We start from the raw sequence: 12,554 nt of genomic DNA on the forward strand, positions 1-12,554 counted from the left end.
GAACATATTTCTTATTATAAGCAAAGACGTCACAATAAAATTTCCATTTGTTTTTAATTTGAAAGGACACAATGAATCAAACATATATCTTTTGTTATTTGGTTAACATACATCCTCAAGTTCTAGCAAAAATAAGCACAAATTGTTAATCCATTACTTAGATTCAAAGCTCTACAAATCATGAAAGCTCCAATAAACCACCAAAGTCAATGGCAATGCAATGTCCTAGGCATAAATGCATCGCCATCAATTTTGAAGCCTCTTGATTCCATCTATTGTAATCTCATATGTTTTAGATCATGATTTCAACAATATTTCTTATTCCCACCTTGCCTTTATTAGTTGCACCTTTTGCCATTGACTAATGAGGGAGCAAGGAAAGTAGGAAACTACCTCAACCTTGTGGTCCTTCATACTTTGATCTTCTACAAGACATGACAAGAAATCTCTTTATAAACACATGCTCGTGCATGCGACTAGGTATCATTGTTGGTTGGGACTCATGCATAGTATATGCACATTACTCACCAAACAATCACACATGTAGTACGTCAGCAACGCTTCACCATGCCTTGGTTGCGCCATTGTTCAATGTTCTTTTGGGAGATTCCCAATAGTTCCAACTAATCCCATTCTATTGGCACTTGTCCTCTCCCTAGTTGATGTTAATGTATCATCATCGTCATTTGTACCAAATCACCAAATGATTGTTAACTGATACTTGCCATTCTAGATTCTTGTGCTTGGTTTACATGAATAAAAATGTAACCTCTTGTAAATGCCTATCCAAAAAGGCCAAGTGGCTATCTACAATGCATTTTAAGCAATTAAAGTCCATTGGACTACGTATGCATGCAAATTGGGTGGAGTGCAAAATTCCATGAATCTTTGCACTTGCTTTTGCGTGATACACAATAAAGATGAAAAAGGAGTGCAACAACAAGATTCACACGAAGTATATGCAAAGAAAGGAAATATCTCGAAATTAAAGTACTACCATCGCTAGCCTATGGATATGATTTTAGCTTGACATCATAGAGTTATGCGTTGGCTTCCATACAAAATATTGAAACAAGATTTGTATACATTAAAAGATAAAAAGAGGTTCAAACTTCCAGAAGATCCATCCGAAGGTTTTGCTTGGTATACCCACCCATCAACATAAACCGAAGGTGAAGGCGCAAGATTTTGGAGATGGTCGGATTCGTAGTTGCATTTGTGTCCAAACCACAAGAAATAAGACAAAAAAAAGATGTGGAGGAGAGCCAATGTTTAAACAGGAAATGAGATGTGTGACAAAGGATTTGTTCGGAGCTCTACCCCACGAAGTTTTCAAAAGTTATGACGAATACCTTTAGGCATACACAAGAGTATCGATTTGGTGATCAATTTTATGTCCATAATAGCCATGTTTGGATGTACTTGTAAAAGCTTTATACATATTGCCGAGGGGTATAACGTGTAATTAATTGAAAATTGGGGGGTATTATTTGTGAAGTCATGAAACTTATAGAGGCGTCTGTGGCTGTTTTTGTCTTAGAAATAGCAAAATCGAAGAACAGAAAGATAAAGAGTGTCAGATTATAGATATATATTGTTTCCTTATAAGTTATAATCAATCGTTTGTGTAGATTATTAGGGTTTCCTCATCTGTTACGATTCACGAAACAAACGATTTCCTTTCTCAACAGATTTGTGTTTAAAGTTCTCATAGAAAGAGATGGATTTTTGCAGGGATTCGATGTCTTTCATGTGAAGAAAGGTCAGGCAAAGTATTTCGGGCTTCTGAGGTTTTTTTTTTCATATAAAGAGAGATCATCAAAAGATTAGGTTTCTGGTCACTTTTTTTGCGTGCAAAGAAAGACAAGGCAAAAAATTATGTTTTTTTCATATAAGAAGAAAGAGAGAACAGGTAAGGCAAAAATATCGAGTTTTGATTCTAGTTGTGAACTGTAAAGAAAGGTAAGGAGAAGTTTTAGATTTCTGAGACTTTTCTTCATCTAGGAAGAGATATAAATATGTATAAGAGAACTTTCTCGTATAGAGAAAGATCAGGCAGATTTTAGGTTTCTCAGATGTTTTTCATGTAAGAAAAATTACAAAAGAGAAATTTGGGGTTCTAATTTTGTGTTCTAAGAGAGATTGAGAAGTTTCATGTCTCTGCCCAAAGATATACTAGAGAACATTTTTTGCCGCCTTCTGGTGACTGACATTGCCCGATCCCGAGTTGTATGTGAATCATGGAGATCTTTACTTTCTTCCGAAGATTTCTTGGTTAGATATAAGATTTCCAATGATGAAAAGTGGGTAGCTGTTTTTGATGAGAATGGTCTAAATAAGGAAAGAATGCTAATCTTGTACAATGCATCTTTAAAGACATGGCATCATGTCTCACTTTGCTTTCTTCCAAATGAATTCACTTATGCTGTGGCTTCCTCTGGTGGTTTGCTATGTGTTGCTGGACAACCTAATGGGAAAAATGTACTATGCGTTTGCAATCCCTTCACAAGATGCTATAAAGTACTACCAGAGTTGGATCAGGAACCCTCTATACCAGTTGTAGTCATGATAGAAAGCAAAAAAAGTCACACAGAAAGAGGAAAAGACCATGAAAAGAAAAGGAGCATGGGTGCCCATTTTCAGATACTTGCTTTGCGAGGAGATGTGGTGGCTCTTTACTCTACAAAACACGGGAATTGGCAAGCTTTTAACACTGGGTTACCCTATAGGCCGAGGAGCCCGGTGGCATGTGAAGGTATTGTATATGGTTTGCAAAATATGGGTTCTCCATGGAAATCTAGTTGGAGACTTGTATATGCGAAGCTCAATGAGTTTTGTTGCAAGGAAGTATGGTGTGCTATCAATAGACCTGAGTGGGGTGAAATACTAGATATTTTGCGGCAACCTCGGCTATTAGAATCAAATAACTCTCTATTGTTAACTGGTGGATTGCGACGAGGAGTGGCTAATTTTTGCTCTACTTTCATTATACTAAAGCTGGATTTGATCTCCCTTGAGTGGAGTGAAGCTCAGAGGATGCCTTATGCTTTCTATAAGCATTTTGATCCTGGGGCTGATTTTAAGATATTCGGAGGACGAGGGATGGTTTATTTCTCGAGCAAGAATCCAGGGAATCTTGTTGTGTGTGATCTCTCGGGAAGTGGAGATAGGATATGGAGTTGGGTTGAGGGATGCCCTTCAAACTATCAAAAGAATGGCCTGTGTAAAGGTTTTCCTCTAAAGCCAAGATTTGATATATTTCCTTAGCATAGATAGCATCTCAACGAAATGCTATTTGGACCCTCTCTCTCTCTACACACATATATTGTTCCTACACATTTGAGATGATGGGGTTTTAAGTGCTATGTTGGTTTATATTGTGCGAAGTTTAAGATGATGATTTTTCAAGTGCTGTTTTGTCAGTTTTTTGGGTCGAATCCTACTCATTTGCCTGAATTGCTTCATTGCAATACTAATAAGGCTCTGTAAAGATGGAACCTAGTCCGTTCAAATTCAGTGATTCTTTTTTAGTTCATTGCTAGTTCTGCTGGGTAAAAACATCTCACCCATTTCAATGTATCACAGTCTTAAATTACGAAGTCACTTCAAAGTCATTATTATAGTGTGATTCTGTACAATCTGTGATCTCATGTGGCTCCAGTCATAATAACTTACTATTGTATCAACCACCAAAGATTGAATACAATGTGGCCATTTGGATTTGACCAATAGATCCAAACATTATATGACTCGCTGTGAGTTTCAAGTGTTTCTGTATTATGTCAGTCAATTCTTGTGCCTCTTATCTGGATTATACTGCATATTATAATTCTGTACAATCTGTGATTTCATGTGGCTTTAGTCTTAATAACTTCCTATTGTATCAACCACCAAAGATTGAATACAATGTGGCCATTTGGATTCGACCAATAGATCCAAACACTATATGACTCTCTGTGAGTTTCAAGTGTTTCTGTATTATGTCAGTGAATTATAAAGTGCTTTTTTCACTTCTTAGTTTAGTGCACGAATTAAGTGTATTTGTGCTGCATGATTTTGATAAATCAAAGATAAATTATAATATGTTGTCCATCATGTTTATACTTCAAGAAGCCTAGATAATTTGTTTTAGTATACAGTCAGTTTTGAAACGAAATAATTAACTGAGCTAGAAACAATCAGGAAGTAATCAGAATAATTTTTTTGCTCATAAAATGTTTGTTATTTGTGCACACATATTTCCAGAAAGGGAGTTGCAACATAATATTGATAGAATGCCCGCGATATCATTCCATCATGTATGAATGTTTCATAAAGGTGGTTCAACTACTCACCAGCTATGGTCAATCAAATGTGCACTTGATTATTGTAAGAACGAACAATATTATAATAGTTTATTGACAACTTCATATGTTTTTCATGACCTTTTTTACAATGAGATGGAAAATGACAGCTTTGCCAATTAAATCATGACTATGTGATGGGATTAAAGGAGATTGGCTTGAGCACTTCTTTGGTGAACATCTAAAAGTGAATTATAATATGAAAGCATGAATTCAAGTTTGAAAATTTTAGGAGAGGCATAATATAGTAATCTACATGATGATGTTCACATAATGTTTGGGTTTGGCTTTAGGTTGACTATAGATTGAGACAATTTTGATGTCAATACATGAAGAGGGTGAAATGTTATGTTTTTCTTTTGTAGTTTTATATCAATGCTTGATTAAATATGAATATGCTACAATATTTGGGAGAATAAGATTGAGACAATTTTGATGTCAATACATGAAGAGGGTGAAATGTTATGTTTTTCTTTTGTAGTTTTATATCAATGCTTGATTAAATATGAATATGCTACAATATTTGGGAGAATATCACCCCATTATGTGTTTCTTAAGTGATTTACTACCAATGCTCAAATCAATATGAATAAGCTACGAGAATCGTGAGTGTATGATTCATGTAGCTTTTCTAAAAGGTGGAACCTCATCGTGGCATGACTCGTTGCTTTCATTAACAGAATGGCTTTCTGCTACTGCATAGGAGCACGAAAGCAACGCCCATGTTGGATGGGCTGTTTTCTCATCTCCAATTTAGATCAACTAACAGGCACAAGTGCAATATTTTCATTTTGGTGTGACTCTTGGTTGGAGAAGGCTTTCCTCATTTAACTTGCCATTCATGTCAAATGGGTCACAAATCCTTGTATAAATTCGCCAACCTTTTTGTTTTTCAATCATAAATGATATGCCTAAATTAAAGGTTGTATTCATGGAGATATTATGACAATAAGATCAAAATCACCTAACACAATGTATATGAATACATGGAGAAACCTTTTTAGTGCAACATATTCTTCATTGTATGCTTGCCTAAGTTTCTTATGCCATTTAATTTTGGTTCCTAGTCATGTGCATCAAATGATATCAAGACACATGTTTTCAGTATGTACTTCAACTAACAATAATAATCTCAATAATGCTCATTTCCCCTTGAAAATACCCCTTAATATATGCTCCTTTTTTTCCAAAAAAAACTCCTTGTTTATTATTGTATTGACGAAATGAATAGAAGCTATACAATCAAACAAAATATTGTTGGTCTTGGTAGCTGATAGACCTCATATATGCACCTAAGGGATACTAATGGTGTGCCTAAGCTCTGGTCATCGAAGTCATACACTAATTACTCACTTTGACAACATGTCCAATATTGGGAATGAGGAGTCACAATTAAAGTTGTACACGGAATTGGGCTCAGCCAACATATTCACATCATCTAACAATTTGGACTAGAATAATATGCATAGATGAACTCTTTTGCAAAACTTTTTAATGAAGGTAGCATTGTAACGTTTAGCACCCAACATCTAGGTTGTGAACATTACCCGACAATATGGAGTCGGAAAATATTGTAAATGCTTAAAATGTATAAAGGGAACCTTTATACCCTAAGGTCTCGTGAGTTTATAATTAATTGAAATGACAATAGTAGCCTAATTTCCACTTCATGTAAGTTGTGATTGCAAGTTTGTTATTTGTTTCCATCTTAGAATGTGTCCTTATACATTGAGTGGAGTTGGCGTTCTTCTCCATTTTCATCCATTGCTACTTAAAAATAACTCAACCATATTTCCATTTGCATGAGATCTCCCATTGTTAGATAAGCAATCAAAGAATAGTGTATGCTTGACTTCTTAGATTTATAGTGCTTGCAAAGTTTAAATATTGTATTCCAATTGCTTATTAATTCCACCAAGTGATAGACAAACAAATATGATGTTCAAGAAAGATATGCATTAAGACCATACACTGTCGTGGGAATGCACTAAAGAGACTAGCCAAAGAAGGAAGATTCATAGAAATAACGTGCCAGAGAATGTGTGGAAACAACATACCAAGACATGGTAAAGAGAGATGCAAGAGAGCAATAAGGGCGGACACCAAAGAAGATAAGTCTAGTTTCAAGTGTAGGAGAAACATCAAGAAGTGATGGCAACATTGACTCTTCAAATGAGTCTCAAGAACAAAAAGAAATGGTGACATGAAAGAAGTAGGTAAGGTAATGTATTGACCCCAACATTAAAAAGCTAAACAATAAAACAAATGGTGAAAGAAGAAGGTAAGGTTGAGCAATTCACATGAGCCAAATGAAATGGAGAAGGGGTTGGACGTTCAAACAATAATTTGACTTCTTGAGGTATTGGGGGCTTATGGCATGCTTGGCGAATGTGTAATGCCTTCAAACTTGAGGTAGAATTTGGGGTACAGAGATATATTAACGAAGTAATTGAAATGGAGAAGGGGTTGGGTGTTTAATCAGTAATTCGACTTCTCGAGATACTGGGGGGTTATTGCACACTTGGAGAATGTGTAATGCCTTTAGACTTGAGGCACAATTTGGGGTACACATATATATTAACCAAGTAATTGAAAGGCACCTTACTTGTTCGGGCAATTTTTGTTCGTTGGAAACTTCCATGATCTTATAACCCAAAAGGAGCCCAAATATATATGTTAATAAGAAATTTTCGGCCTTTCCGTGTCACGGGATTCTCAAAGTCTATAGGATCTTGACTGAGATCCCAAGGTCATCAATCTCGGAGTCATATCTATATCCGTTTTTTTTTTCAACGGTTCGAAACTAATACGTTTGCGTTTACCGGGGATTGAAAGCAGGAGCACGTTGGAGAAGGTTAGCGAGATTCCGTTTGGGAAGCTCCGCATATAATAGCATGGGCATTACGAAATGTAAGAAATGGCTGTTTTCTAATGTGCTTCGGCTTCGGGGTTATGTGGCGAGGCTTCTACGAGAATTTTAATGATGGGGTTTAGTTTGTCACTCATGGGGGAGGTTAGGGTCACATTGAGTGAGTGAGGGTTTATGAATGAGGCAGGAAAGGAAAAATTGAAAGAGGTATTTTTTGGGGGGGTGTTTTACTATGTAATTAGTTTGCTTCTTCTTCCTTCTTCTTTTGCCTCTTTTGGCTTCCTTCCCAAACAAAGAACAATAATAATCTAGCACTGAATGTGAGAAGAAAAACCCTAGAAAAACCTCTCCCTCCAGGAGCTCTCTCTCTCTCTCTCTCTCTCTCTCTCTCTCTCTCTCTCTCTGTTGTTTTCTTCCTCCGCCTGTTATCTTCTTCTTCTTCTTCTCTTGCGACGATGAGCTTCAGAAACATGCGCGATGCTAAGATCCCTAACGCTGGGCCTCTCTTCAACGTTGCCAAAGTCGCTGCTGTCGGTGCTTTTGGTCTTTACTTAGCAGCAAACAGCCTATACAACGTGGAAGGAGGCCATCGCGCCATCGTCTTTAACAGAATCGAAGGTCTCCGTGACAAGGTTAGCCCTTCCTTTCCATAGTTCCTTCTTCTTCTTCTTCTTTTCCCGCTTCTTATGTTAGTTTTCTCTTCTTTAACGTTTTTGTGAAGTGCCTAGTCAGATGTATCGATTAGAGATGGGTAATTCTTTTGAAGTGTTTAGCTATATGTATGTCTTAAAAATGGTGAGCTTTTGTGAGTGAATTATTAGATATATGTACTACGCGTGGTGAAATTTTGTGAAGTGCTTAGTTAGCTTTATGCTCTAAAGTTGTTGATTTTCTGTGGTGTGCATCATTACATGTGCTTATATTGAACACAAAGAACTTGTCAAATGCGTTGTCTGATGTATAATATATTGTTCATTGAAGAAAATCCGCAGTTTGGAGTACATCCTTGTGAAGTGCATCATGAGACGGATATGTGTTAAGCTTCGTAAGCATTTGAAATCGATATGTTTATATAAGTATATTGAATAGGGGGAACTTGCGAAATACATATTATGAAGTGCGTAGTTAGATTTGTACTTATGAAACACTGTAATCTTGTCATTTTTGGAGTTATATGTATGCATTTTTTAGAAACACTAAGCTTGTAAAATGCATTGCTAGATGTATTTATATTCGGAATGCTAAGATTGGGAATTGCATTGTTTGATGTTTGCATAGCTAGACTGCAGATATACTAGAGGTTGAATTATATATAGTTTAACCACTGGTAACCAATGTTCTTAGAATTATATAATAGGCTAATCAAGATATAATCAATGCTAGAATTTTATATGGATTATTCACGTGTAGCTAATGTCTAAAGTGGTTTTATATGACCAAAAAATGTTTGTAAAAATAAAATCAGGCTTACATGTGTCATATGATCCAACTGAAGCACGTGAAGTGTAATTCCATCTCCTAACAATGCTATTCAACTGGTCGAAAGCTGAAATACAGCAAGATCTTGTTGTTATATTCCACACGGAGGAAAATGGGACTTTATATATCAAGTGATTTACTTCATAGAAACATTTGAGGACAACCTTTTTAGAACCATATTTTAAAACTTAGACCTTGATTTGTGCTAATTATTTCCAATATCTCAGTATTAATATCACACACTCATATGTTGAATCGAGTATTGTAATATATATACATATATATATATATACATATACATATATATATATATATATACATATATATATTTTATGTTTAGAGTGTTTTAAAACATGTATTCTACATTTTAAAACTGCCATTTCAAAATGTTCCACATATTCAACATATTATTCAACGTTTTCAACATGGTTAACAAGTATTTTATGTTTCCTTAAATTTTTTCCCCCAAATAAACACTGTTAGATGCAATACAAATATAATAAGTGTTTTGTGTATTCAATTTATTCTATGTAGTTAATATATTCGACATATTTTATCTTTAGAATATGTATTCTAAGTATTTAAAATTAGTGCCTTACGGCCAACAAGGAGTGTGGGTCAGTACACCGCTCGAATATGGAGCATGTCCACTCTCGATAGCAATGCCCTCCCCGAAACCATTACTATCATGGATGTAACCAGGACTTCCCGGGAGGTCACCCATCCCAGTACTGTTCTGGCTCAAGCACGCTTAACTAGCAATTCTTGAAGCATCCAAACAACCACAAAACTCATGGCATGTGAGTTGCCAAGGTAGGTAGGAATGTGCTACACATTGATCTCCGGCAAGTGGTTGGCGGTCACCCGCAAGTGGGTGGTATACTGACTGCAGACGTCACACCTAGGTCTGTAGTGTGCTCAACTCTGCCACACGAGTTCAGGTGGTTAGCCCGTAACGCCGTGGGTCCGGCTACAACGCTTAGGTGCGAACATCCATAGAATATTAGGGTTCTTTTTAGCATTAGTGCCTTACAGCCAACAAGGAGTGCGGGTCAGTACACCGCTCGAATACGGTGCATGCCCACTCTCGATAGCAATGGCCCCCCCTGAAACCATTACTATCATGGATGTAACCAGGACTTCCCGGGAGGTAGAATGTCTTATCAATACATAGCTTAGGCATTGTATGCCTATTGTATGCTAATTAGTTTACAGCTTTGAAAGGATTAATAAGATATAATCAGTTATAGAATTCTATATGGATTTATCATTTGATGCTATGGTCTGTAATGATTCAAGACAAATATCAGACGTATGTTTATATGATTGAAGTGAACTGCATGAAGTGTAATTTGACCACTTAACTGTACCATTTAAGTGGTTGAAAGCAAATAGTTCATTTATGTGCTCCTAAAAGTTGAAAATTTCTGAAATCTCCATGCTGTTAATACAGCAAGATCTTCTTGTTATATGAAGATAGGGAGGAAAAATGGGACTCTATATGTTCAAATGCTTTAGATTTTAATGGGACCTTGTAAATTTGAGAACTACCATTTTAAGAACAATGCGTTAAAACTTAGACATTGATGTGTGTTAATTATTTTCAAGATCTCAGTGTTAGTATCTTACACTTTGCTTTAGTTATATTTAATAGCTTACTTTCTTTATTTGTGCAGGTCTACCATGAAGGAACGCATTTCATGATTCCATGGTTTGATAGACCAATTATCTACGATGTCCGGGCACGACCTCATGTTGTTGAGAGCACTTCAGGCAGTCGAGATTTGCAGATGGTATCTTCTACTATCAATTCATTTGTTCTTTTTGTACGAGTTAGCTTGTAAAAGCATGTGCTATACAGGGTTTTGCTTGATGATTTTTTGTAGTCATTTGTTTGTTATAAATGATGAAATTTGTGGAATTGTAAGATGGTATCTTTTACTATCAATGCATTTGTTCTTTTTAGGACTTGAGCTTGTAAAAGCACATGCTATGGAGGGTTTTGCTTCTTGGTGGTGTTTTGTAATCATATTTATCTTGGGATGATTAGATTTGTTAATGGTAGGCTTGATTTGGCAGGTTAAAATTGGTCTCCGAGTCCTCACAAGGCCTGTGAGTGACAGGCTACCAACAATTTATAGAACTCTTGGTACAAATTATAATGAGAGGGTCTTACCTTCAATTATTCATGAGACGTTGAAGGCTGTTGTTGCTCAATATAATGCAAGCCAGTTGATCACCCAGCGTGAGGTGCGTATACATATCTATTTGCACATTTTATTGTAAAGATACAAGACAGACTCTTTCCTGAGTGATTTTGGAATAGGCTGTGAGTAGGGAGATCAGAAGAATTCTTATGGAGCGTGCTGCGAATTTCAATATTGCTCTTGATGACGTTTCTATCATAAATCTTACATTTGGGAAAGAGTTTACTGCTGCCATTGAAGCCAAGCAAGTAGCTGCACAGGAGGCAGAGAGGGCTAAGTTCATTGTTGAGAAGGCAGAGCAAGACAAAAGGAGTGCTATTGTTCGAGCTCAGGTATGTTTTGAATTCTTCGTCTTCTTTTTTCTCAAGTTAGATGATCAGAGTAGACTTTTACTGTATTGCTGTAGTTTATAGATATTATTTTGTATTGCCAAATAATATGCTTTGTATTAGACTTTATTTTATTCTGTCGTACTTATTAATGGAGTTTATCTTATTATTTGTACCTTATAGAGTTTCTTGTATAGTTGTACTACCAAGAATTTATCACATTGTTGTACTCGTTGTCTATCTCTCTTAACAGTGTACTTCATAGACTTGTATTGTACTTAATTGTTTATTATGCTTTACTTTATAGAGTTGGTAATTGTTTTTTGAATTTGAATAGAGGTTATTGAACTTTAGAGAGCTTATGTATTGTAGTACCTTATGTATGTATACTTTTTGAAACAGGGTGAAGCCAAAAGTGCCCAACTTATTGGAGATGCTATTTCTAATAACCCAGCTTTTATCACTCTTCGTAAAATTGAAGCAAGCAGAGAAATTGCAAATACCGTTTCTAGCTCTGCCAATCGAATCATGCTCAACTCTGAGGGCTTAATGCTCAATCTAGAAGATTTTGCTACAGAAGTAAAGTAAATTTGTTGACTAAGCCAAACAAACGAATGAATCCTAATTATCCTTGGAGCGATGAGTCCACACACTAAACATTCTACAGTCTTAAGACCAAGTGAAGCTAAATATGGATATAGCACTGATTCCAAATACAATTGACTTATTTTCATCTTTCATTCTCGGAACCATACTGATTTTGGTAGTGTCTACTGTCAAGACCACTGTGGTAAATGTGAGTATTTTTTGGAGTGTAAAGACCACAGTGCAGTAAATGTGAGTCTATAGATATAACTATTTGTGTAAGTTGAACCAAAAGATGATAGAATTTGATGTCCCTTCTTTGATGCAAATGCAAACACCAAATTTAATTATGAGATTGTCGAGATTGTCATCTATTTACATCCGTGTACTAACTATTTGGTTAGTTTTAATATATGTGCTATGAAATAAATTCAATGTGCTTATTGTGTTATTATCATTCTGACTGACATGTTTGTCTAAAATATTTCATATCTAAATCTAAAATAATGTGGTGGAGAAGTTGGTACTCTTAACAACCTACATAACATCTTACATTGCCCTTAATGTTAAATGTATATATATGTATATAGTCACGCATTTTGATATTTTGATGACTGTTAATCCATGTTGATAAGTGTGTTTTGGGATCACCATGAAATGCATAATTAATCTAAGAATCAGAGCCTTGAGCATAATAATGTTTCATGTTCAAGCCAAACCTTTCCGATAACAAAATAATACA

The 12,554-nt window shown here is 35.8% G+C and overlaps 2 protein-coding genes across 2 annotated transcripts; both read left to right on the forward strand.

Annotated features, from left to right (window-relative positions):
• Nucleotides 1-1,624: 1,624 nt before the first annotated feature.
• Nucleotides 1,625-3,622, forward strand: LOC147862828 (SKP1-interacting partner 15-like). The gene has a single exon (XM_087321816.1). It carries the CDS (start codon nucleotides 2,155-2,157, stop codon nucleotides 3,265-3,267), a length of 1,113 nt encoding a protein of 370 aa, XP_087177942.1. The 5' UTR covers nucleotides 1,625-2,154; the 3' UTR covers nucleotides 3,268-3,622.
• Nucleotides 3,623-7,615: 3,993 nt separating this feature from the next.
• Nucleotides 7,616-11,967, forward strand: LOC147862829 (prohibitin-1, mitochondrial-like). The gene is made up of 5 exons (XM_087320956.1): nucleotides 7,616-7,844; nucleotides 10,368-10,484; nucleotides 10,771-10,941; nucleotides 11,018-11,230; nucleotides 11,630-11,967. Exons 1-5 carry the CDS (start codon nucleotides 7,668-7,670, stop codon nucleotides 11,813-11,815), a joined length of 864 nt encoding a protein of 287 aa, XP_087177082.1. The 5' UTR covers nucleotides 7,616-7,667; the 3' UTR covers nucleotides 11,816-11,967.
• Nucleotides 11,968-12,554: the final 587 nt, after the last annotated feature.

This window comes from Azolla caroliniana, unplaced genomic scaffold (genome assembly GCF_043228905.1).
Source record: "Azolla caroliniana isolate FFs.n. ecotype wild unplaced genomic scaffold, voAzoCaro1.0.p SCAF_6, whole genome shotgun sequence".
In the NCBI taxonomy this organism is placed as follows: Eukaryota; Viridiplantae; Streptophyta; class Polypodiopsida; order Salviniales; family Salviniaceae; genus Azolla; species Azolla caroliniana.